Source organism: Mauremys mutica, chromosome 6 (assembly GCF_020497125.1).
Source record: "Mauremys mutica isolate MM-2020 ecotype Southern chromosome 6, ASM2049712v1, whole genome shotgun sequence".
Lineage (NCBI taxonomy): Eukaryota > Metazoa > Chordata > Testudines > Geoemydidae > Mauremys > Mauremys mutica.
Genome location: NC_059077.1, coordinates 37,394,204 through 37,421,304, shown reverse-complemented (window position 1 = coordinate 37,421,304; position 27,101 = coordinate 37,394,204). Strand labels below are relative to the sequence as shown.

The following is a 27,101-nucleotide window of genomic DNA, read 5'->3' as shown; positions in this document are numbered from 1 at the left end:
ATGCATGGAATTCTTCCTTCCTAAGTGCAGGACTCTGCACTTGTCCTTGTTGAACTTCATCAGATTTCTTTTGGCCCAATCCTCCAATTTGTCTATGTCACTCTGGACCCTATCCCTACCCTCAGTATATCTACCTCTCCCATTCATCCCATCATCCAGATCATTAATAAAGATATTGAACAAAACTGACCCCAGGACTGCTTGATACCAGCTGCCAACTAGACATTGAGCTGTTGATCACTACCCATTGGAGCTGGACAATCTAGCCAGCTTTCTATCTACCTCATAGTCCATTCACCCAATCTTGCTGGCAAGAATATTGTGGGAGACTGTATCAAAAACTTTGCTAACATCAAGATATATCACATCCACCGTTTTCCCCATATCCACAGAGCCAGTTTTCTCATCATAGAAGGCAATCAGGTTGGTCAGGCATGACTTGCCCTTGGTGAATCCATGTTGACTGTTCCTGGTCACCTTCCTCTCCTCCAAGTGCTTCAAAATGGATTCCTTGAGGACCTGCTCCATGATTTTGCCGGAGACTGAAATGAGGCTGACCGGTCTGTAGTTCCCCGGGTTCTCTTTCTTCCCTTTTTTAAATGTGGGCACTATATTTGCCTTTTTCCAATCGTCCGGGACCTCCCCCGACCGCCCTGATCAGTATCTCTGGAGCACACTGTTTGTATTAATGGTTGCCAAGATTGTGGCACTCAGCACATGTTGCCTTACAGAAGTTTAAAAATGGTACTGAATCGCTAAAACTGGATAAATAGTGGGATATCGGGAAAGGAATCAAGGGAGTTTATTACCTTGATCTCAACTCCCAGAATTCTAGTAGGTTCAGATGAGTATTCAGTACAATAGGCTAAGTAAGTACATATGTGCAGCTAATTAAATGTTGTAACACATGGAATGGAATACAACAATTATTTAACATTACGTAACAGTACACTGTTTCGACTAAGTAGTGCACAGATGTAGCTCCACTGAATCACCACAAGGAAGCTGCAAACATGCCATGCATTATCTACTTAAACAGGAATTGGGCCAAGACATTGTGGCTAGTACTTCTGGGCAGGGATTGTACTGCTTTATGATATGTTTGTACAGTGGCTACCAAAAAATTACTACGCAACATTAAATATTCAGTATGAAAATGCTATGAGTTCTTTAATGACCAGATAGTCAACCAATTTCTTCTACAACACACTTTTCCCCTTGGATGTCTTCCATCCAAGACACAGACCAAACCTGTTTAGTTTGGATGTGACTGTCAGATCTAAAAGTACAACTGCAAGCTTTAATCCCCCATTAAAAAAACTAAGCAACTGTCTAATTCAATCTTCCTTTTTATCTAATTTTTCCCGTCCCTAGATATTGTGCATTTACATTCTTCTACCCCACTTTTTTTCTGACTGCATCTCTCGCCATAACTTTAATCTCTTCCACATCCTTGCTTCTGCATCGCTCTCCATTCCACCTTTTTATGGCTGTTGGATTTCCTTCCATTTCCTAGCACATGTAGAGCCAATCAACGTTGTTTCTTAAGTTGTTCAGATACAATTAGATAGCGAAACAAGGTCTCCCTCTACACACTGGGCTCAATTCACCTCTGCATCCATGGGGATTACAGTTTGAAACCTCTCACACTGCTTCTGCAGATGCACCTAAGAGGAGATTCCAGGAGGTCAGGCAGTGGTACAACTGTCACCCTCTGCCAGCCTAGGTCTCCAGCTAGGATTCTACAGGAACCATATTAGCACAGGCTGCAAGGAAGATATGCTCCCGGGAACTCTGGCCATGTCTTCCTTTGACCATAATTGTCCAATTTGTGGCCAGTGCCTAACAGACTTTCTCCTCCTCCTTTCTCCTCAGCACAGCCTGCACCTTGCACTGCCCATTCGGACTGTGTACACTTAAGGCCACAGCCTGTGTTTCACCAGTAGAATCAAAGTAAACTGGGACCACTGACTGTGCTTCTTCAATGCTACCACAAATGGCAAGGGCCCCAAGCTTAAGCCTAAATCTGGATAGGCCATGACCAGGCCTTTTGACATAGGAAAGTTTTACCAGTTATACTGATATACAAGCATAGAGTATGTGAGGGGGGACAATTCAGTATAACCCAAGGTGTGAATTCAAACAGGTATAGTTAAAGCAGTATAACTCCCCTGTGAAGAAACATTTATTGTAGTATGAGTTCGCCTTTTGGGGATAGGAATGTCCACACAGGGTTTAAACTGGTATGTCTATATCAGTTTAAATTCACATCTTGAGTTATATACTGAAGGTTTTTTTCCTCTGTAGACAAGGTCTAAAATTCATACATAGCCTTCCTTGCCTACCGTAAGTCTCTCACCATTCTATTTGGTAAGCTGATTGCCGCCTGTAACAGGGACAGGTGCCTCCTGAGCACCCCCTCATGCCCAGACGTCATTCACCGCGGCCTTGCTACAATTTCTCTCCTCTTCAAGGCCCCTTAACTCACAGACAGGTAATTAAAATATCCTCCCCCTCCTTGGGTCCCATTTATTGAGTCCTTATAAACTGGTTCTCCCGACTTCAACCCCAGTTCATTCACTCTCCCCCTTTAGGTAGGGAGTCCCCAGCCCTTCCTCCCAGAGCAAAGTCCCAATTCAAAGTCTCTCAGGCTTTATGTCAGAACAGGTCTCTAGCAAAAAGTCTTCTGCTCACTATCACAGCTTCCTCAGTCTCAGGGTCTTCCCTGTAAGAGCCTTTTACACACTCCACAGTTTCTCTATAATTTCCTGAGTTTTCCCCCTTCACTGCAGCCTCCTGCTGCTCTTTATAGGGTAAACACCCTGATCTCCTCCACGAGTAGTTCATTCTGTAATCAGGGTTGGCTAGTCCCATGCATTAAGGGATGAGCCACCCTGTTACACCCCACGACAGAGATCTCACTATAGTAGCAGACCATCACACCTACGTTCCTATAATTTCCCAGGACTATTTGCAGGAGCAGGACTACCTATAGGAAAAAAAATAGAGACAACACAATCCTAATCTATTTCACTTGTTCTGGCAAGCACCTCTAAGGAAAGTCTGGTGTGAGACAACAGGTACAGTTCTCCACTAGATTTTCATACACAGTTAATGACCTGTAACAATTTGAACTCTTGCAAAAGGATTTTCTTTCAAAACTGGTTTAACAAGTTATCTGTTTTCTTGGTAAAGTGAGTAATATCTGTTTTTGTTTGTAAAGGTGTTATCTCTCTTGTTGTATAAAGAGTGTTTTGGGGGTTAATTTGCAAGGCTCAATCAGCCATTCTTTACAAATTCTTAAAAATTTTTAATCAGTATTTTAAAATTAGAAAAGAAAATTTATTGAGATTACATTTTCTATATAGTCTCAGGGGTACTATTTAATGTTTAGTCCATTTGCCAGTCTAGAGGCAACTCAGAAATGAAAAGTTTGTTAGTTAATTAACTATTGAGACAGACTTTCTTCTTAGTGAGACATTATAGGATTATCTTTGTTCACTGGCTGATATTTTAGAACTGCTATCTCTTATTCTACAGAACTATGTAACAGAGTGGCCTATGCCTTTAAGGTCCAGAAGGCCTGGATTCAATCAGCCCCACCTGTGCTATAATTAACTGCCCCCAACCTAAGGTGGCTGAACTAATTGGGGTCAGGTGACAGACAAATACCTGGGCCTCATAAAAGGTGTGCGAAAATACCATTTGGAGAAAGAGCCACAGGGAGCAAGTTGGGCTCCTTTGGAAGGCCCTGAAGTACAGTCTAGAATGACTTCAGCAAAATAGCCCGGGAGTCCATGCTCTATCCTAGAGCGAGGAAGACTGAAAGGCAACCTATAGGGGACAAGACTGTGAGGGGACTCCAGAGAAGCAGCCTGGGAATCAAGCTCTATCCTAGAACACAGACAAACTGAGCCTGGTGCGTGGGTTGAAGAGGAGCCCAGTTGGGCAGAACCACCATTTATTTGGACTTTAATTACACCAGAAGGTGACTGAACTCAGAGTGACCCAGACAGAGGACTGAGCCATGGAAATCCTTGGGAGAGGCAAAATATGCTGCTGAGGGGAAACTGAGGTAGGCAGTGCCTGCAATGCCACATTTGACCACAACAGGAAGATACTAGAGGGAAGGCAGGTCCTATGACAACTCATCTTTAATACGAAACCATATTTTGTAAGTCTTGAAGGAAAAGCAGTCCTCAAAACTCAATCAGTGGGCCATCCAGGAAGGCATTATTAAACTAGGAGTCTATTCCACATTAGGTCATCCAAATGCCAGAAGTTTTATCTTTGCCAAAGTAAATTAAAGAAGATCAAAGCAGCCTACTCCTGGAATGGAGAAGACTGAATTTTCTCACAAACAGAATCCAGCAGACCATAATAAAAGATGACAATACTCATTCCAACTCCATGCCAATCATGATCTGCTTTGTGGCAAAAAAATTAAACACTAGGATTCAATAAATAACACTACCAAAACCAAAAAAGTTATCTCTAGCTTCTAGGTGTAACATTAAAATAGGTACTACTTAAAATGTATCGTATGTTTTACAACAAAAAACTGGCAGGAAGTTTTATATCTTTACAATTGCCTCTTGCTCTCTGCAAACACTATTCCATTATATTTTTCTAGTACACAGCTGAATACAGCAGCTGTGAGACTAAGAAATGCCAGTAACCAATTAGGCTGGCATAAACCTTGTCTCGCATATAAAGTGAGATTCAATTTTGAATGCTGAAGCACAATAGCCAAATGAATCTGCAGAGAGTTGTTGAAAGGCATCAGTCCTTGATTCATAGTCTATTTTCTGGAGTCAGAGTATTTAAAATCTCAAATATAAGAATTTTTATTAAAATGCATTTGATAGGGTAAAGATAGAAAAAATAATTAGATAAAGAATAATTTTCTACAACATACACATCTCCAAAGGGGGGGGGGGAGAAGAAATGCAGCAGTTGTTCCTGATGCACTAGGATTTCAAACTCATTGTTTCTTCAATTTCTGTTTCCTATAATCACAGGATTGTGATTCACATTACAGCACAACAGCTTCCCAAGAAGTCACACTGCTACAGATATCAGTCTAACTGAGAAGAATGCCTGTATTATCCGTGTAAGAAAACTTGTGTTGCACAGCGTAAGGGATACCTATGTTACGTCCCACAAGCTGGAGTACTTATATTACACCTCTCATATCTAGACATTGTAAATGTCATGTGGATTTAAAATTACTAAAATACAGTTAGCTTATCTTTTAGCCACATTCTTCCAACACACATACCCTGTGCGTTACTGACACCCTAGGTGTAAAAATGAAGAAAGTCAGCCACACGCCCTTCATTTCCCAGAGACAGTATGGAAAGCCTGAAGACAAGCGAGCAGGTAAGGCAAGTGCAAACATTCAGAGAAATTTCTTAGAGACTGGATAACAGTGCAGGAGAAAGTTTAGGACTAAGGAGAAATTGCAAAAACTCTTTGGCCAAATTAAACATTTGAACTAACTCCTAAATTCAGCCAGTGATATTGAGTAAGTGTGTGCACTAAATTGTACATAGGTTTTTTTAATCCACATCTGCATTGGATGTTTTTTACCCAAGAAACACCTTGAACCTGCTCTAACTCTGGAGGAAATGACCCCATATGGGACCAACACTTTAGAATCTTTCTAACAGATTTCAGTGTATTATGCAAGCTACCCATCAGCTTGAGCCAGCAACAATAGGACGAAAAAAATGTCAAAATGGTTTGTTAAGGATAATTACATTATGCTAAGGCATTTTCCCCACAGGAGAATTTTAGGCATTTTCACCACAGGAGAATTGCACGCACCCTATGATGCTTATGGATTGGCTCCAATGCTTTCCTTCCTGCTAGAGTTTTTGTAGAGAGTAATGGGAGGATTAGAGAGCAAATGTGATGTTTTGTTGTGTATCGTCAGACCTGGAATCTTTGTGTGGAATTGGAATTAACTTGTTCTATTAGTTTTGCATTTGTTACTTGGGGCTGTGTGGTTGTTTCAGAGGTATTCCTAGGGCTTTAGACGTTTCTCCACAGCACAGTGCTTTAAGTCAGGATTTCAAATTGCACGCAGAAAAATGCAAACACAGTGTCCCTTGTAGATCATTATAACTTCTGTTTTTGGGGAAGGACTGCACTCCTTTTTCCTGGCTTAAGCTTGCTGGGACAGTGAGAAGTAACTTAAAATTAGCATGTGACCTCAAAATCAGCTAACTGTTTGTAATAGTTCCAGGTTAAGATGGCAGGAAAATGGGAATTGTTGGAGGCAATTTTCGTGAAAGAAAACAAAGAACTTTAGTGTAATATTTCTGACCTTACTTCTTAAAGAATGTGGGAGATGTTACTCTAGTTCAGACCAGTGGTCTTTGACAGTGGTCAGCACTAGATGCTTCATAGGAAGTTGCAAGAAAACCTAAAGCAGACGTTTACCTATTCTAGGTATCTATACAAGTAACTACATAGGCCTCATCACTGGAATATCCATGTGCCTCCCATTCCTTAAAAGATGACAGGGTCTAATTGTGGAATAGTTTGTCAATAGGCAAGAGGTATCCTCACCTCATCAGTCAGTGTTGATATAATCAGTCAATTATAACAAGATAATGTTCATGTTAAACATATCTGGCCATGTTATAATCCTCTGAAAATTTTCATTTCCTCAGTAAAAGTGCAATTGTACATTGTTGCTGTTGCATATGAAACACTACCTCATTCGCTACTTAAATTGGAAAGTGTGTTGCTAATAAGGCATGGGTCCGCAGGAAGAGAAAAAACCGTCTTGTGGTTAAAGCACTTAAATACATAGCAAAAAACTGGGACCTATCCTTGGCTCTGCCACAGATTTCTTATGCAATTCTGGGCAAAACATTTAAGACCAACATTTTCCACAGATGGCCTCTACTGTGTTTCTATATTTTGGCATCCAATCTGACACTCCTGGAGCCCAATCTTCTTCCATTGCTCAGCAGTCACACTAAGTTAAAGTCACTGAGAATTATGAATCTTCAGTAACTCTGAAAAGTCAGAACCTAAGTGTCACCCAATCACTGAAACACTAAGTAGAGACACTTGCAAATTTTGGCCTTAAATCTGGACCTCAGTTCCCCCATCTGTAAAATGATTTTGCTTCCCTACCTCACATGGGTGTTGTAAATATTAAGTGGTTAATGTCTGTGGGGTGCAGGGACAACACACAATGAGGAAGATAAAAAATATTCAACAGCTGCCTCAATCACTGAGCACCATCTATGCTGTGCACTCAATGAGAGAGGAGTCCTGTAGGGATAAAGGGCAGTCTCTAATTACATTATATGCAATCATAATGCATATATTACTTTCCTTCATGTGAAAGATTGCATAGGCAACCCTCAATTCTGACATTTCCTAACTTGCCCCATGCAGTTTATTCCACAGACAGACAAGAACTGAGGCACCAAAACAGGCATCAAGCTCTGGAACACCAGCATATCAAGACAGATGCTGAACTACTTTAAGTACTAATGCTGCTGGAGCACCAAGACAGGCACTGAAGCATCAACAAAAGAGCCACAGGTGCCAAAATGGAGGCTGAGCACCAAGCACACACTGGTACAGAGGCACCGGTAACACCCAAAAACAGTCACTGAAGTGCCAAGGTGAACGCCAAAGTATAAAACTGCCATAGCTGGAGAGCTAAAGCTCAAGAAAAAGGACTAAGCTCCACTCCATTTCTTGCACTCATGCTACACTTCAGCTGAGGTAGTAGATAAGAAGCATAGCCCAATCTTGGGAGTACCAGTCATACTAGGTTCAAGCTTGCTACGTTGGTGCTCCTCCCCCATAAGGATTACCTGGAACTGTATCTATTTCTGCTATAAATATGTTTTCTTTGCTTTTCTTACACTTTTAAGTCTTCCCACATTTCAATCAACTGTTCTGCTGACTTTTCATTTTACAACTATATCTATGAATTTTCCCGGTACATACAGAATGTAAGTTTGCATAGTGTTCTCTTTTACAGAGGCTTTTTGGTGACACACCCCCTTTGATGCATGTCTGAGTTTTTAGTTTTCATTTTCTTTTCTTTGAAAACCCTGAGAGATTTTCCTGCTTCAGATTCCTAGACTCCTCTGAGAACCTTTTCTTCCATTTATTCATTTTAAAACAGATCCAACTGTCATCTATCCAGTGACTTCAAATGACACTTCCACAAGTTTTTCATCATTTTGACACAACAGATTTGAGTAGAAATCTGGATCTTCCATTTCAGCTAGTAGAACAGGGGTCGGCAACCTCTGGCACACGGCTCACCAGGGTAAGCACCCTGGCGGGCCGGGCCAGTTTGTTTGCCTGCCACGTCTGCAGGTTTGGCCGATCATGGCTCCCACTGGCCGATGTTCGCCACTCCAGGCCAATGGGGTCTGTGGGAAGCAGCGCGGGCCGATGGATGTGCTGGCCACAAAGAACTAAGGAGAACTTTCTGCGTGACATTATGATGCACTCCACCGCCGAGAAACAGGAACTTAAGGAGTGGCAGGACAGCGAGAAGAGGGACCGAAAGGAGAATGCAGCACGCCAGAATGAAGCCATGGAGGGGCTCTTAAACATTATGGAGCGCCAAGAGGACATGCTCTAGGCAATACTAACACTGCAAACCAAGCAGCTCCACGCCCGCCCTCGCCTGCAGCTGCTGTGGCAAAACTCTTTCCCATGTGAACTGGAGACACCGCCACCAGACTCTGATCAACCTCTTGGCTCCAGTTTGTACCGGCTGCATTCCACTCCTCCCCCATCACAGTCCAGCCCTGCGGACACCCACTACTCACTGCACTCAAGACCCATCCCTCTGCAGTTTAGCCCTGCTGAAGTACAGTACCCACTGCACTGTATTCCAAAGGAGAAGGCTGTATATGATCCCTGGACATATGTAAATCTTTAACCATCCTGGGACCCCACCTCCTCCTGGGACCTTCCCTCCCACGCAGTGCTAGTGGGTTTTTCTGTTTGACTCTCTTCTCCGGTTGTTGTTTAATAAAAGAATTGTGTTGGTTTGAAAGCAAGCTTTATTCTATTAACTGAAAGCAAACAGAACCCTGCAAAGCAACAGACAATTATCTTAACCCTTTATATTGCATTGTCTGCACCAATCACAATCACCTCCTAGCATTACAAGCACTGCACTCCCAAGCATAGCAACCAATATTAGTAGCTTTCAGCTTCAAATCACTGCCTCAAGGCATCCCTGATCCTTATGGCCCCGCACTGCACCCCTCTAATAGCCCAGGTCTCTGGCTGTTCAAATTCAGCCTTCAGGTGCTGAGCCTCAGCAGTCTAGCCCTGAGTGCAGCTTTCACCCTTCCCTTCACAAATATTATGGAGCACACAGCTATAAGCATAGGAATATTGTCATCAGCCAGGTCCAGCTTCCCATATAGGCACTGCCAGCAGGCCTTTAAACAGCCCAAGTACACTCAACAGTCATTCTGCACTTGCTCAGCCTGTTGAACCGCTCCTTGCTGCTGTCAAGGTGTCCCATGTATAGCTTCATAAGCCATGGCATTAAGGGGTAGGAGGGGTCTCCCAGGATCACAATGGGTATTTCCACTTCCCCTACAGTGATCTTCTGGTCCGGGAAGAAAGTTCCTGCTTGCAGCTTCCTGAACAGGTCAGTGTTCCGAAAGATGCAGACGTCATGCACCTTTCTGGACCAGCCTGTGTTAATGTCTGTGAAACGCCCATGGTGATCCACAAGCACTTGGAGAACCATTGAGAAATGCCCCTTCCAATTAATGTACTCGGTGGCTAGGTGGTCTGGTGCCAGAATTGGAATATGCATGCCATCTATTGCCCCTCCACAATTAGGAAAGCCCATTTGTGCAAAGCCATCCACCACGTCATGCACGTTGCCCAGAGTCACGGTCTTTCGAAGCAGAATGCAATTAATGCTCCTGCACACTTCCGTCAACACGAGTCCAACCATCAACTTTCCCACTCCAAACTTGTTAGCAACTGATCAGTAGCAGGCTGGAGTAGCCAATTTTCACAGTGCAATCACCACACGCTTCTCCAATGGCAGGGCAGCTCTCATTCTAATGTCCTTGCGCCGCAGGTCTGGGGCAAGCTCATCACACAGTGCCATAAATGTGGCTTTCCTCATCCGAAAGTTCTGCAGCCACTGCTCATCATCCCAGACGTGCATGACAATGTGATCTCACCACTCAGTGCTTGTTTCCAAACCTCAAAAGCGGTGTTCCACTGTCGTCAGCACCTCCATGAATACCACAAGCAATCTCATGTTGTAGCTAGTACATGTGGCAAGATCAATGTCATACTTCTCTGGCCTTTGTATTTTAAGGAATATCTCCACTGCCACTCGTGACATGTTAGTCCGAGCGAGAAGTACTGATCATCAGTTCGGGATCCATTCCTGCAGACCGAAGAGGAAGAGAGCACAGTACACAAACCATTGAAAGATGGTGCCAAAGGCGGACAGAAGCACAGGGATTGATGGGATGTGAAGCAATGCATCACAGGGCATTGGAACAGGACCAAGGATGCCCCGTGCCCCTCCGCCTTCCCATAACTCTTAGCAGCAGCAGCAGCAGCAGAAGAGATGCACTGTGGTATAGCTGCCTAGAGTGCACCGCTCTTTATGCCACTGCAAGTGCCGCAAATGTGAACACACTATTGTGCAGGCATCTGACAGTATGAACACACAACAGTGGTTTCCCTTCAGCGCTCTCTGAGTGGCGCTATAACTCTGCCAGTGTAGACATACCCTTAGATTAGGTTTTGTACATGAAAGAGCTCAGACCTTCAAACTTCCAACAAAGTTAACACTTACTGAAATCTAATCTTATGTTTAGAAACTTTTTCGAGTGTAGCCTTTTAGAATGGTCCTCTTTTGCCATTATTGTTCATAACTGGAAGATTCTCCTTCAGCTAAAGCTGAACATATTCTTCTATATAATGAATTCCATGAACTATCTATCCTCTTTCAAAATTGTTGCTATTGCATCCAAGCAAAAATGGCTGAACATGATGGGGTTTCTTTTAAATGTAATCTTAACTCAATTTCCTGGTTTTGTAATACTTGCTTCTGGGATAGTTTCAAAATCTCTAGAAGTGTTTTTAACCTTGTATTACTGATGTATACGCTAAACCTTCCTGCCACTTTTGCATAGTCTTCCTCTGTGACTAAACATTTAAATCATAAACTTGCTAGGATAAGTAATAAGCCACTTTTTTGTAGGATTTGTGCCTACAGGGCCACTGTCAACCTATTCAGATACCTTAAAATTAAGGGCTCACAAACCCAAAGACAGGGCCTACATTTTAGCAGCTTTTCGCTTGTAACCTAGTCTATTTTTTCCTTTGTGCAATTTTATACTTCTACTCATTAGTCTTGTCACACCAACCTTAACAGGTCTTTTTCCTCCTTGATGTTGACACCCTTCAGATATTTGTAAATGTATGTCACCTCTTATTCTTTCACTCTCCACCCCAAGCTATACATATTAAATTATCTTAATCATTCTTCATATTTTAATTGCTCCAAGCCCTTTTTAGTTCTAGTTCTGTATATCCTTATCCTTCAAATCCCAGTGGATGAAATGGCAACAATAAAATATTCATTTAAAAACCTACAAAAACAATGACCCAACAGTTCAAGGCTGCTATTCATTTTTAGTCAAATTTTATGGTACAGAAAAATAAAAACATTCTTTCAAAATGAAAGACATGGTAAGAGCTAAACGGATTTAATTTCACCCACAAGCCACCTCTTTGTATGTGTATCTTCTCTTTCCCCAAACACCTGTATCCTTTTCCCTCCAGTATTTCTCTTACACTCCTCATCCGCTGACATGCTTTAAATAGCATTTATCTCAGCAACTGGGGAGAGAGGTGCTCCAGAGGAAGACTTGGTGCTTCTGCAGCCACACCAACTCCATAATATGAAAAGAGAAGTTCTTAATTTTCTGAAGGGAAGCTTCAGATCAGCTCTTTAGCCAGTGGCTGGGGATCCGGGGAGTAGCTTTCTAGCTGCTCCCCGACTAATAGTTCGATCTTTGTAAGTGACTGGCCAATGTAAAGAGTGGGGGCTGAGCCAAATCTTCTACTCGGCAGGCTGAGCTACAGTGTGGGTTTCTCTATCAGGGAAAAAGAACTGGGAAGGGAAAGAGGCCATGATTATGTAATCCCAGTGATCACACAGGAGCTTTAAATCCACCATTAGAAGTAGCTTTACACTAAGCAAGCCTGTGGTATAGAAGTACTGAAGAAAACAAAATTTCTCTAAGGAAGAAGAATTCTATTTTTGACTTTCAAGAGCTATCTATAATCAAACAGTGTAGAAAAGCAGCATAAATACCAGGAAAGGCTGCAAGTTACATCTTTAATTTTAAAGCCAATGTACAGCACAGTAAAAAACTAATGCTTTTTAAAGTTTGAATTACACAATATGCCACAAACAAGTAACAACACTCTTTGCCATGTCCTCTGCAGGGACTGAACCCAGAATGGCTGAATCTAAGAACATGAGCCTTTACTACTCAAACTGAAGGGTCATGTCCATTACCTCAGATGCAGTAGCAGACTCAAAGCTCTTTATGTGGTCTACCCACTAACTGGAGAACAAAGATACATTGTGTCAGCATGGATTACCCAGGGATAAGGTAACTGAGTCAAGTTATTTGTTAGCAGATTTGAGCAGTCTTAAAACCAACCAGGCCTGGTCCACATTTAAAAATTTGACCAACCTAAACTACAATACTAAGAGATGTGAATTTTTCCCACCCCTGACTACCCAGTTAAACGTTCCTAATCCCTAGTGTAGACATAGATAGGTCAATGGTAGCACTCTTCCATTGATCTAGCTACCGTCACTCAGAGGGGCAGATTAACTACAGAAACAGAACAACCCCTTCCATTGCTGTAGGAAGCATCTACACTACGGCTCTATAGAGGCACAGCTAGCTACAGCTGCACCACTCTAGTGCCCAAAGCATAGACATGGCCTCAATTACAAAACATATCTGTCATCAAAGAGGAGAGCAAAAGTGTGCTCTTACTTCAAGTTAGCCACAAGGGTCTGCAAAACAGCAGGATGACCCAAACTTAACACAATTATATAGGGTCATATTGGACTTTCAACCTTAATATGAAATCCCCAATGATATCAGTAGAAGTTGCACATATAAAGAATATGATACAGGAGATCTTGACAAATTGAGGCCAGCAGCGCTCTTTCAAGGAGGAGCAATATCAAAATTCTGCAAAATCTAAGGTTTTATTTTAAAAGATTAAGTTTACAGCACTTATTGTTACAAAGATTACTCTCAGGTAATGTTTTTAAGGTTAACAACTGTAGTAATGTCACTATAAGTCTAGGAAATGCCACACAAGATCAGACCCGTAGTCCATCTAATCCAGTACCCTGTCTCTAAAAATGATCAGGATCAGCTGCTTCAGAGAAAAGTACAATAAACCCTGTAGTAGGCAGTTGCAGAATAATATGCCCATAGGGAAAGTTTATTCCTAAATTCCATCAGTTAAAGACTGGCTTATGTACTGCAGCCAGTAGTTTATATCCCTTCCAAGACTCTTGGGGTTTTTTTGTGTTTTATTCATTCTTAGTATAACACTCGATATTTCTTCCATCCATGTCAACATTCAGTTGTTTTTTTTTAAATCCTACAAAGCTCTTTGCCTCAATGATATCTTGTGGCAATGAGTTCCACAAGCTAATTGTGTATTGCTTATTCTCTTTTATCTGTTTTAAATTAGCCATCTTTTGATATCATGGAATGTCCTCTTGTTCTTGTATTATGAAAAAAGGTGAATAGAAGTGCTTGATCCATCTTCTCCATATCATTCATCGATTCCAAGGCCAGAAGGGACCATTATCATCTAGTCTGACCTCCTGTATAACACAGGCCAGAGAACTTCCCCAAAATAATTCCTAGAAAATAAGTTAGAAAAAAATCCAGTCTTGATTTTAAAATGGTCAGTGATAGAGACTTCACAACAACTCTTGGCAATTTGTTCCAATCATGAATTACCCTCACTGTAAAAAAAATTATGCCTTATTTCCAGTCTGAAGTTGTCTAGTTTCAACTTCAAACCATTGTATCATATTGTACTTTCTCTGCTAGATTAAAGAGCCCATAAGAGCTATTCCTTGGGTACAGCAAATCGGGGTGACTGCCCCGGGCCCTGCACTTTGGGAGTCCCCATGCTTCAATAAAATCATGAGGAGGCAGGCAGGGAGGTGTGGCAGGTACAGAGCAGGGTGAGGAGGTGAACAGGGAGGCGAGCGGCAGGCGGGCCAGGGGAGGGGGGGCAAGAAGCCCCCTACCAGAACCTCCCCCTCCTCACATTACCTCCTGCCTGCCAGCGGGCCCCACCAATCAGCACCTCCCCGTCCCTCTCAGCACTTCCCGCATGGATCAGATGCTTCACAGCATCAGGGGGCACTGGGGAAGAAAGGGAGAAAAGTGAGGGTGCAGTGCATTCGGGGGAGGGGCGGAACTGTGCAGGGCAGGAAGAGGCGGGCAGGACGTAGGTGGGGGATCCTCCAGCCAATTAGAAACTCAGTGCTTATGCCCTGGGCCCCGCGCCCCCCTTAGGGATAGCTCTGGAGCCCATTATCAAGTATTTGTTCCCCATGTAGATATTTACAAAGTAACCAATTCACCCCTTAGCCTTCTCTTTGTTAAGCTAAATAGACTCAAAGATCTCAATCTATCAATATAAGGCAAATTTTCTAATCCTTCAGATATTTTCATGACTCTTCTCTGAACCCTCTGCAATTTATCATCCTTCTTGATCTGTGGGCATCATAATGGGACACAGTATTCCAGCAGAAGTAACACTAGTGCCAAATACAGGGAAAAATAACCCCTCTGCTCCTCCCTGAGATTTCCCTGTTTACACATCCCAGGATCACATTAGCTCTTAAGAACGGCCATACTGGGTCAGACCAAAAGTCCATCTAGCCCAGTATCCTGTCTTCCGACAGTGGCCAATGCCAGGTGTCCCAGAGGGAATGAACAGAACAAGTAATCATCAAATGATCCATCCCCTGATGTTTTGGTGACAACTTCAGACTGGGAGCTAAAATTCAGCTGCTTATCCATCATGACACCTAGATCTTTTTCCAAAGTCAGTGCTTCCGAGGACAGAATTCCCCATCCTGTAATTATGGCCTACATTCTTGGTTTCCTAGATGTATACATTTAGCCATATTCAAACACATATTGTTAAATTGTGCCCAGTTTACCAAGTGATCCAGATCACTCTGAATCAATCCTCTTCATTATTTACTACTCCCCAATTTTTGGGTCATCTGCAAACACTATCAGTGAGGATTTTTTGTTTTCTTCCAGTCATGAATAAAAATGTTAAACAGCGTAGGGCTAAGAAGTGATGCATGCAGGACCCTGCTGGAAACACACCCACTCAATGACAATTCCCTGTTTACAGTTACATTTTGAGACTTATCAGTTAGCCAGTTTTTAATCTATTTAATGTGTGCTGTGATCATTTTAATATTGTTCTAGTTTTTTAATCAAAATGTTGTGCAGTACCAAGTCAAATACCTTACACAAGTCTCAGTATATCATGTCAACACTATTACCTTTATCAAACTTGTAATCTCATAGTTTGACAGGCTCTATTTGCCATAAACCCATGTTAATTTGTATTGATTACATTACCCTCCTTTAATATTCATTAATCTAGTCTCGCATCAGCCACTCCACTAGCTTGCCTGGGATCAATGTCAGGTTGATGGGCCTACAATTATTGGGTCAACCCGTTTACCCTTTTTATAAACTGGCACAACATTAGTTGTCTTCCAGTCTTCTCAAACTTCCCTAGTGCCCCAAGACTTATTGAAAATCACCATTAATGGTGCAGCATGCTCCTCAGCCAGCTCATTATTGTGTCACCTCTTATTCATCCCCTAAGGTAAACATTCCCAGTCTTTACATTCTCTTCATATTAAAGTTTTTCTATGCTTTTATTCATTCTTCCCACCCACCTGTGAGGCCTCTCTATTTCTACTAAATCATTTTTGAGGTAATGAGCAGCACTGAACAGAGTATTTCACATGAATGGAAAACACCAATTTGTACACTGGTATTATAACAGTATAATAATTTCAGTGTTCTTTCCCATACTATTCCAAGCCTGCAGAGACACAGCTCTAGTACTATTTGGACAAGGAGGGAAAAAAGTGGGGTGAAGAAGCTGCTGCTCTGTGGGATGGACTGGGCAGGGAGCACCGTGGGAAGAGGAGAGGGATTCCAGCGACCCCAGCAAAGGGATGCAGGGCATGGGGTAAGCTTTGCCTATCTCACCAAAAGATTGTATTTGTAGAACGAAAGCCAACATAAAATGATTTATTATGGAGAAGAGTTAGCATAAAGTGATTTAGTGAGAGTGGCCATCATTAGCTATATTATTGTGTGAGTGAAACGGAAGCAGTATTAATTGATTTGGTGTAGTTTGTATATATTTATTTTAGTGGTGGGCAGCTGTTACTCAGGTGTATTACTCAAGCAGGAAATGGCAATGTTTGGACCCCAGCAACATGGTACATGCTGGAGACCAGGAAACATGGGCACAGCCTGTGGCACTGATATATTTTGGTGAGCAGGTTTAGTCCATAGGGCTAGGAGGTAATGGGAATGTTGTTCAAATTGTGCAGATATGGCACATAAAATTCAAACTATGTTAAGTTATTCATGTGATTGAGGTTTTGCTTCCAAACAGAGCTGTTACTTGTCAATGGGGTTAACAGATGCTCTTTTCCAGCTACATGTTCATTATTTTGAAACATGAACACTAAATTTAAATATAATAGATGCTTTTTAAGTAACTGACTTAGCTGTATGGTTACTGCTGTTCCATTCTAAATGAAGGAAACTAGTTATTCTCTACAATTAAAATTCAAGATATCAAGATGGCATTTGTACCAATGCTTATCTGAAGAAAGCAACATTTCCCTGCGAAAGCTAGTATAACGTCTCTTCTTGGAAATATTGAGTTTCATCCAAAAGCTGTCATATTTTGGCTACTGATTCTAATAATATATTTTATTTCTATTATACTTATTTTCCATTTGCATCATACAGGAGGCCACGGTTGGAAATTTAAATCCTAATCACAATGAAAAACACAATAATTCATCTTACTGGAGTTTTCTGATGCCCTTTCTCTCAAGTGTATTATTCCATCATTATACTTATTTTTGTTTGTATATGTAAGACCATCAAGAGCTATACAAGAATCAAAATCAAGGTATTTTATAAAAAGTTGCTATTCCTTACAATAATTATAAAATTGTGAACTTTTTTTAAGGGGGGGGGCTTAAAGTGTTACAATTTCAATGCAGCTCTGTGCAGAGAAGCATTTAAAATAACTGGTGCACAAACTGGAGACTCTGCCTACCCTTTGGTGTCACTCTAGAAACTGATCAAAACTTTGTTGTCTGATGCTAAAGAATATTCAGGTAAACAAACAGATAAATAAACAGCTACTTGATTTTTAGAGATCATACTTACCACTCAAATTAATGTTTTGTTTTAGAAAGGGTATGTGTTCACTCAGGAGTTAGCCTGGACTCTTACCTGAGCGTTGCCCTAACCCAGGGGCAGGCAAACTTTTTGGCCCGAGGGCCACATCTGTGTTGCAAAACTATATGGAGGGCTGGGTAGGGAAGGCTGTGCCTCTCCAAACTGCCTGGCCCCCACCCCCCATCAAACCCTTCCCACCCCCTGACTGCCCTCCTCAAACCCCCGACCCATCCAACCCCCCCTGCTCCTTGTCCCCTGACCGCCCCCTCCTGGGACCCCAGCCCCTAACCTCCCCCTGGTACCCCACCACCTATCCAACCCCCCCTGCTCCCTGACTACTCCAACCCCTATCCACACCCTGCCCCTAACTGCCCCCCCAGGACACACCCCCTATCCAATCCCCCCTGTTCCCTGACTGCCCCCAACCCCTATCCACACCCCTGCCCCTAACTACCTCCCGGGACCACACCCCCTATCCAACCCCCCCGCCCCCGCTCCTTGTCCCCTGACTGCCCCCGGGACCTCCTACCCCTTATCCAACCCCCCCTTACCATGCTGCTCAGAGCAGCTGGAGCTCGCAGCCCCACCGCCCGGCTGGACCCAGCCATGCCACCCGTGCTGCCCGGCAGGAGCGGCAGGCCAGAGCTCTGGTGGCAGGGAGAGCTGAGGCCGGGGGGGGGGGGGCTAGCCTCCCCAGCTGGGAGCTCAGGGGCCGGGCAGGATGGCCCCGCAGGCCGGATGTGGCCCGCGGGCTGTAGTTTGCCCACCTCTGCCCTAACCTTTCACTCAGGCTGCTAATCTGCTCCTTTTGCAGCGAGACATAGGTCAAATCACTCCAATGCTGACAGTCCTCTAGTGCCTTCTCACAGTTCCCCCATGTGCCCAGAAGGACAGTTTTTCCCCAATTCATGAGAAAATATGAGATATGCCCCAGAAGTTCTAGTGGCACACAAGGGTGTGCAGCACCAGTGAGGACACACAATCTGGGTATAGAGTCACAGCATGGCTGCTCACACCCTGTTGGGCTAACCCAGGTGCAGATCACCCACATTTTTTTCTGTGTATATGAAGAAATACCCAAAATATTTTACGGAAATCAAATACTTTTATTGGAATATATGCAATCATTACATATTTTGCTGCATCACTTAAACTAATTAATAATATGGGTATTATATACAAGACTTAAGTGTTCTCACTTCTGGTGTCAAAAGTGACTAGAAGTAGTCAGGAAAACAATTATTGTATGAGGCAAGTTTTTTCAAATGTAAGCAAGACACACAATCCCCAATTATAACTACTGAAAGCTCACAGAACTCTCAGTGAAATCTGACAAGCACAATGAGGTATAAAAAAAATAAAACAGTATCTATAAAGAAATCTGCAATAGGTCAACACACAGTCAATGAAAAGCCTATCCGATTCTTTGTGTCACACACAAGTCATTATTCACAAACTGAGATGTTATGTATAATGAGTGATGGCAGTCTTAATGACATAACAAAAATGCAGTGTTTAAGAACATTCAGTCTAGAGAGTGGGAAGGGAAGGTAGTTAACAGCACATCCTCCTGCAGTTTATATGCTGCCTCATGCTCTAGCCATACTCTAGTTTCAGCACCCTGGATCTCCAGGTTTTTCTCAGCTGCTGCACAAGCATCTGAACTTCCCCAGAATAGTTCTGAACATTCACACTGCTAGAGAATAAACTGACTTTCCAGAGACAATCCCAACATGACCCCACCCCACGGGGCTTCCGTTCTCCACTGGTTTGGGGGATGTGCTGACGTATCCTCATTCAAATTACAAAGCTGAGGTATGAGCGGCCTGCCCATTGATTCAGCAACCAAAATCCCCATCCAGCCTCTGCCCATAAGCTTCCATCCAGACAAAATACCCATCACACAAGGGATAACACCCCAAAACCCAGTCACTCGTCTCCTAACTTCATGTGTATCTCCAGAAACCACTGCACATGCTACTGAGCAGGCAGGAAGGGAAACACTGGATCAGCAACAGAGAGGTCTAAATACAGAGCAGTGTATTTATATTGCAAAGAGGTACAGAACAGCCAAAAGAGCATCAGGTTTTTTTGTTAAATAATGATGGAGGGAGGGAGGGAGTGTCCCAAGCCATCTCTCTGGCGCTGTACATTGCCGTACACTGTAAGTACAGCTAATCACAGCTTGTGTTTCACTGTGACTGAGAAGTTATTGCCGTACATGACAAAACCCTTCCTCACTCCTTCAACTCCTTCCCCCCAGCCCATCTCTCAAACCCCCCCCCCCCGCCCAAACTTCCCTCTATGGGTCTTCACCCCAAACCAGATCGTCTCCCCTCCCCCGCCCTTATCCACCGCCTCACCCCAGACGGCCCTTGCCCATTTTCATTTTTGCCTTCCCTCCCCCGCTCCCAATCAACCCATATCCCCCCTCCCCCCTTGCTCAGCCACACACCCCCCGCCCAGGCCATCTCCCCTTACCAGCCCCTCCCAGCACTGCAGCAGCCTCCCGGTCTCCAGCGACGGCGGCTGCCGCCCGTGTCCTCGCGCCGCCCCTCCTCCCCCACAACGCACCCGGGAAACGACAGCAACGTTCCCTAACAACCGCAGCAAACAGCAGGCCCGGCCCCTCCCTGGGCCCCGCGCGCACAATGGGCCCCGCGCGCAGCCCCCTGCCTCGCGGGGGAGGTGGCGGGGGCCGGGGGCTGCGGCCGCTCAGCCGCCTCCCCTTCGCTCACCATCGCTGCGCTTGATCTCCACATAGATCCCGATCTGGATCTTGCCGAAGTTGGCCGCTGCCATCGCTTCATGGGGCAGCCGGGGTCCGAGGCGCTGCCGGGCGGACGCGCAGGGGGCGGGGAGGGCACAGGGCAGCGGCAAGCGGCTCCGGGGGAGGGGAGAAAAGGCGCCGGCCGGATACAACAGGCGCTGGGAGCCGCTGCGCCTGCGCACTTCACGGAGGCGTCACTCGGCGGGACCGGCTTAAGGGGTGGGAGGGGAAGGTGGCTGCTCCGGCTTGGCCTCCGCCTGCCGCCTCCTCCCCCGGCAGGAGAGGGCGCTCGGCCCGGTCGGGCCTCGCCGCCTCCCCTGCCCCTCGGGAGCTGTGCCCGGGAGCGCTCGCGGGGATGTGGCGGTGAGCTCGCCATGGCCCTGCCTACGGCACCCGCCCCGCCGCTGTGATTCCTCCTCCCGCGACTGCTGCCCCGGCTGAGCTCACGCGGGTCGCGCCCCCCCGGTCCCGCCGCCCTGTGCTAACCCGCCTCCCGCGCTGATCCCACAGCCACCCTGTTACAACCTGCACCTCGCACCGATCAACCCTCCCATCCTATCCCATCCCGTGGTGACACCCCGACCATGGCGGTAAAGGCAGCCCGTTAAAACCAGCACTTTGCTCTTATCCTTTCTCCGCTCCCCCCCGCTCGGCTCGGCATTCCCCTGTTCAAAACCTGCCTCTCGCAGTAATTCACTATCCGCAGCTCAAGTCCCTCCTGTTAAAACCGCAGCTCAGGTTTATCTTCACCTCAGGCAAGGCCGCTGTGAGAAAACCCATCCCCTGGATTTATGCCTCCACCTCCTCCTGTCCCCAGCTTCACAAAGTCACCACCTCATCTGTACCCACACATGACTGGGCCAAGCTGCTCTATTAAAACCCTGCTTTATCATCTCTTGTGACAACTTCTCTGGTGCTGAGCAAAACCCCCTCCTTATCAGATGCACCACCTCAGGTTGATTTATCCCCAGCTGCCAGCAATTCCTCCAGCCAGGCCAAAGCCATTTTGTTAACAATGTACATCCTACTAGCTTCAGCTCACAAATGACTCCCCTAATCTGTTAAAACAACCCTATTAAAAACACTTCATAGTCATCCTTTTCTCATGATGACTTCCCTGCTTCAAGTGAGTCACCCTGTTAAAAACTGTACCGTAAGTTTATCCCTCTGGACATCTCCAGACCATGCCAAAGCCCCCTATTTAAAATTGGTATTTGCATTTATTCCTCCTCCACCCCACCCCCATGATGTCCCCCACTGGAGCAAAGTATCTCAGTAAAAATTGGCACTCCTCCCTCCGCCTTCCCCCAACACAGAGAGACAATGACTTCCTCTCCAGTAAAGCCAGTTCATTAAAAATCTGCACCTCAATTTTAGCTCCTATCACCCCAACAAAGTCACTATTAAACATCAGCACCTCAACTTTATTTGCCTCATTTAAACTTTAACAGACCCCCCCATTCTGACATAGCCAACCCATTAGCAATCCACTCCTCAGATTTAACTCCCTTCCCACCCACCCCCGAAGAAGCCTCCCTGACTCTGTCTAAGGAGATGTAAAAACTGGCACCTCCAATTTATTCCCACTACACAACTCCCTAAGCTTAGCAAAGTGTCTCACTAAAATTTGGTACCTCATGGTTCTTTCCATCAGTGAATCATCTCTAGCACTACTTTAAACATGTATATTAGTGCTTTTCATGTGGAATTTTAAAGCACTCTACAAAGGTGGTAAGTACCTTCCCCATTTTACAGATGAGGAAAATTAGGCAGAGATTAAGTGATTTGGCCAAGATCACACATTGAGCCAGAAGCAGTGCTAGGCCAAAAACTCAGGCTGCTATTGCCCTGCCCTCTACCACTTGACTATGCCGCTGAAGGTCTTTATACACCATTAAGAAACTAAAGATAACAAACCAATTTTTTCCTTTGATGTGGAGGAGTGTTCATACAGGAATGCTCCACATTTGTATGTAGGGTGACCAGACAGTAAGTGTGAAAAATCGGGGTGGGGGGTAATAGGAGCTCATATAAAAATAAGCCCCAAATATCGGGACTATCCCTATAAAATCTGGTCACCCTATTTGTATGTATGTAAATAGGTAACTAATAGGAAATAGATTAGGCCCAAGAATATGTAACACAGTTCCTGAGCTTCATAGGGTCAATAAAACTCATTGTGTGCTGCAAAGAGCATCCTCTGGCTGCTTTTTACATCAGTGCTTAAGCAGTATAACCACCCTTTAAAGATGACCTGCACATTTTAAAATGGGAGGCTTTTATGCCTCTTTATACTGTTGAAAGATCAGAGATTCTTCCACCCTCTAACCCCAAAAAGGTTTGTTTCTCTGCTTGTTTTTTTACAAGAGAAATGTAGGTTTTATTCATCCTGTTTCTATTCCCGGAAGACACTCTCAACTGGAGATACTGTAGTATTATATTAGACAGAGTTGTCATGAAAGGTATCAAGAGGAATGAACTTATAAAACTGCTAACAGTACTTTAGTATTTTTGTTTTTGTTAATACCTATATAACTCAAACACCTGACAAACTGTTGGGGGGAAATATCTCTTGTTAAGGATTCAACATTTTTGCCCCTTTAGTTAACAATTCAGAAAGTACCCACTCCAGTTCTTTGATTTTCTAAGGAGATCACCACTAATAAAGAAGTCAAGACTTGATATTCCTAATATATATTAGAGTAGCAAGTGTGAATTAACAAATCTTTCAAGCCTTCATCAAACTTCATAAAGAAGGGTTTTTTTTTGTACACTACCTTTAAATCTGAGATTGCAGCACTTCTGTTATGCTGTTTATATTTTGTAAAGTACTTCAGGATGAAGTACTGTTGAAAAGGATCTGGGAGTTATAGTACATCACAGATTGAATATGAGCCAACAATATGATGTAATTGCAAAAAAAGGCTAATATTCTGGGTGTAGTAATAGGAGTATTGTATGTAAGACATAGGAAATAGCTTCTGGTGATGCCTCAGCTGAAGTACAGTATCCACTTGTTATACCAATATAATAAAAACCTGCAGGATCTAAGAGGGATTAGGCAATGATGCCACATTTATTGTAAATATAATAATAAAGCAAAAGATAAAAGTAAACAATATTGTTTGACTAATTTCTATTGCTACTTATTCCTTATACACCCACCCACCCACACACACACACACACACATTCACTCAATCATTCAAGTTCTGTATAGGTGTTATAGTTACCAGCCTAGAAGTTGCTCATGCCAAGTTACTGGCCAGGTATCTTGGTCATGAGGATGGAGCCAAGTCTGTGTCAGATGCACCTGATGTTCCTGGAGGCTGGCAGCAGAACCAGAGACTCAAAGTCCTCAGTCTTTAGAACTCATTCTTATAGGAATTAATTCCTATGTTAGTCTATGGGAGCTGTTTCATCCTGCTGTTGCTGACTCAATCAGTAGATGGCACATTCCTGGTGGCTCCACATTGTCTAAAGTGGCACATTCCTGGTGTTGGGGTGGATCCCAGTTTACCCTCTGGGGGTTGTCTGGTGGTCCACTTGACACATTCTTCAGCCAATGGATACTCCATTTCTAGGCTGGCACCTCCCTAACCATTCATGTATATCAAGCATTCATCAACATACATTCAATATCTTAACCATATTTTAATTTACTGTCTCCACCACTTTCGGTGGGGGGGCGGTGTTAATTCATAGGAGACTCCCGGCCCTGTAATCACAGAGGGTGGGGGTCTGTTTGTTTACATTGTATTAATTACAGCTTAAGGCTAGCATAGTGTTTACTTCAAGAACAAAGTCAATTAACTTGTTTGTAAATTTTACATAGTAATAGAGTATCTTTCACAGGACAGATACAATCAATGGTTTCTGCAGACATTAGCTTACAAATTTTAACAGAAGAACTAAAAGATTTTTGTACTTGGTGAAACTGGGGGGTCACTATCACTTGGAGGAATCACTGTTAGTACCTTCTTTAATATCCCTACACACTTCTGGACACCACACTTCAGGAAAAATGTGAACAAATTGGACAGCATTCAGAGGAGAGCAACAAAAATGAAAAAAAGGTTTAGAAAACCTGACTTATGAGGAAAGGTTAAAAAAACTGGCCATATTTAGTCTTGAGAAAAGAAGACTGAGGCTAGACTGGATAACAATCGTCAAATATGTTAAGGGCTGTTATAATGAGGATGGTGATCAATTGTTCTCCATTTCCACTGAGGGTAGGACAAGAAGTAATAAGCTCAATCAGCAGTAAGGGAGATTTAGTTTAGATATTAGGAAAAACTTTCTAACTATTAAGCACTGTTAAGCCCTGGAATAGTCTTCCAAGGAGGTTATGGAATCCCCTTCAGTGAAGGTTTTAAAGAACAGGTTAGACAAACAACTGTCAGGGATGGTGGAGATTACTTGGTCCTGCCTCAATGCATGGGACTGGACTAGATGACCTATAGAAATCCCTTCCAGCCCTACATTTCTATGATTCCATGCTATATAAAAACAATACAGTGTTATTTAAACTCTTTTTTTTCAATAAGGTTGGTAGAAATAATGCTTTCAGGTTTAAATATCCATTTCTTAATCTCAGTTTGATAGTGAGATAGTCAATTTGTGGTCAAATGGACAAAACATGTTTAGATGTTTTGAATTGTATATAAATAGAAAAATGAAAATATGTGAATTTAAGATGCTTTTTCTTATTCTCAAATAATTAAAAAGCAGCTTTGTTTTAAAAACCCAAACAAGGCATAATATTAATTCTCATTCAGAACCAATTGTTTCGCCTATTAATTTTAAGAAATGTTTTACTGAAAAATTTGAAAGGCAAGTTATAGGTAAACAAAGAGATATTCTGTATCTGGGCATTGATTCTGCAAACACACACAAGCTTAATTTTACACATGAGTAACCCCACAGAAGTAAACAGGATGACTTGTGCATAAAGTTAAGCACATGCATCAGTGTTAGCTGAACTTGGGCCTGGGTTAAAACAAAATACAGTAAAACAAAATTCAAATACATGTCATTGTAGACTCAATCTGGAAATATGTGAAGCAATTTAGCCACAGTCCAGCAAAACACTTAAGCATGTGCTTAACTTTAAGTACATGACTAGCCCATTGAAGTTTACAACTTGGAAGTTCACCAAGTTACAAATGAGATATTGCCATCACCACACAGTATATATGAAGATATAAGCAAATCAAAGTCCTTGCATGTCTCGGGAGAATGTATAGTAGTAATAATAAAATATCAATTCAAATGTCTTTAAAGTATGACAGAGCATTAAAGAGAGTCATCATGCAAATAAAGTTGCCTAGCAGTTTTCTAAGTGAGGGTTGATTTTTCATTGGCACACTACCTAAAATTATACTCCAAAGGACACAATATCCTTTTCCCCATGGTGAGTATATACCCCTCTTCGACAATTTAAGTTAACAATAGATGTTCAATCCAATGTTAATAGTAGAGGAATGCTGTGAGGTCCACAACTACATTATGCATTTTTAATTAAAGTACAGGAAAAACTAATTACATAGTGGGTTGCATTTGGATGGCTGCTAATGTGGAAAACTCTCCTCATGCAGCATTTATGAGAAAGTACATTCAGAATTCGTGTGATTTTTGCAAAGTTTGCAAAACTTCCAAAATAGTACATTTCAAATCTTAGACCATAACACATGCTAGAAGTCTAAATAATATGATGAGTGAACTAGAATGCCTCATATTAAATGAGTATAAATTGATATAATAGGCATCACAGAAACTTGGTGGAATGAGGATAATCAATGGGACACAGTAATACCAGTAATTCCATGCTCTAATAATAAGAATATAGCAGGAGGGATCTATTACCGACCACCTGACCAGGATGGAGATAGTGACTGTGAAATGCTCTGGTAGATTAGAGAGGCTATTAAAATAAAAAAAACTTAATAATAATGGGGGATTTCAGCTATCCCCATATTGACTGGGTACATGTCACCCCAGGACAGGGTGCAGAGATAAAGTTTCTTGACACCTTAAATGACTGCTTCGTGGAGCAGCTAGTCCTGGAACCCACAAGAGGAGAGGATTAAATCAAAGAATTGCCTAAGTGGAGCATAGAATCTGGTCCAAGAGGTGAATATAGCTGGAGTGCTTGGAAATAGTGACCATAATATAATTAAATTTAACATCCCTGTAGCAGGAAAAATACCACAGCAGCCTAATACTGTAGTATTTAATTTTAAAAAGGGGCACTACACAAAAATGAGGAAGTTAGTGAAACAGAAATTAAAAGGTACAGCACAGAAAGTGAAATTCCTGCAAGCTGCATGGAAATTTTTAAAAAACACCATAATAGAGGCTCAACTTAAATGTATAACCCAAATTAAAAAGCATAGTAAGAGAACCAAAAAAGTAAAAAAAAAAAAGTAAAAAGAAGCAGAGAGAGGCAAAGCATCCTTTAAAAAATAGATGTTAAATCCTAGTGAGAAAAATAGAAAGGAATATAAACCCTGGCAAATGAAGTGTAAAAATTTAATTAGGAAGGCCAAAAAAGAATTTGAAGAACAGCTAGCCAAAGACTCAAAAAGTAATAACAAAAAAAAAGTACATCAGAAGCAGGAAGCCTGCCAAACAATCAGTGAGGCCACTGGACGAATGAGATGCTGAAGGAGCAGTCAAGGACAATAAGGCAATTGCGGAGAAACTAAATTAATTCTTTGCATCGGTCTTCATGGCTGAGGATGAGTGGAAGATTCCC

The 27,101-nt window shown here is 43.0% G+C and overlaps 1 protein-coding gene across 9 annotated transcripts in view; it reads right to left on the bottom strand.

Moving 5' to 3' along the window:
- Window positions 1-21,999, bottom strand: part of KIF2A (kinesin family member 2A) — an 83,364-nt gene extending 61,365 nt beyond the window's left edge. For 3 of the 9 annotated variants that reach the window (XM_045020913.1, XM_045020922.1, XM_045020923.1), the window contains exon 1: window positions 20,315-20,460. In XM_045020913.1, coding sequence (XP_044876848.1) covers window positions 20,315-20,378 — 64 coding nt within the window. In that variant the 5' untranslated portion in view covers window positions 20,379-20,460. Of the gene's footprint in view, window positions 1-20,057; window positions 20,127-20,314; window positions 20,462-21,026; window positions 21,248-21,980 lie in introns of those variants that run through there. The other 6 variants (XM_045020921.1, XM_045020917.1, XM_045020916.1 and 3 more) reach the window with 6 other exon arrangements.
- Window positions 22,000-27,101: the final 5,102 nt, after the last annotated feature.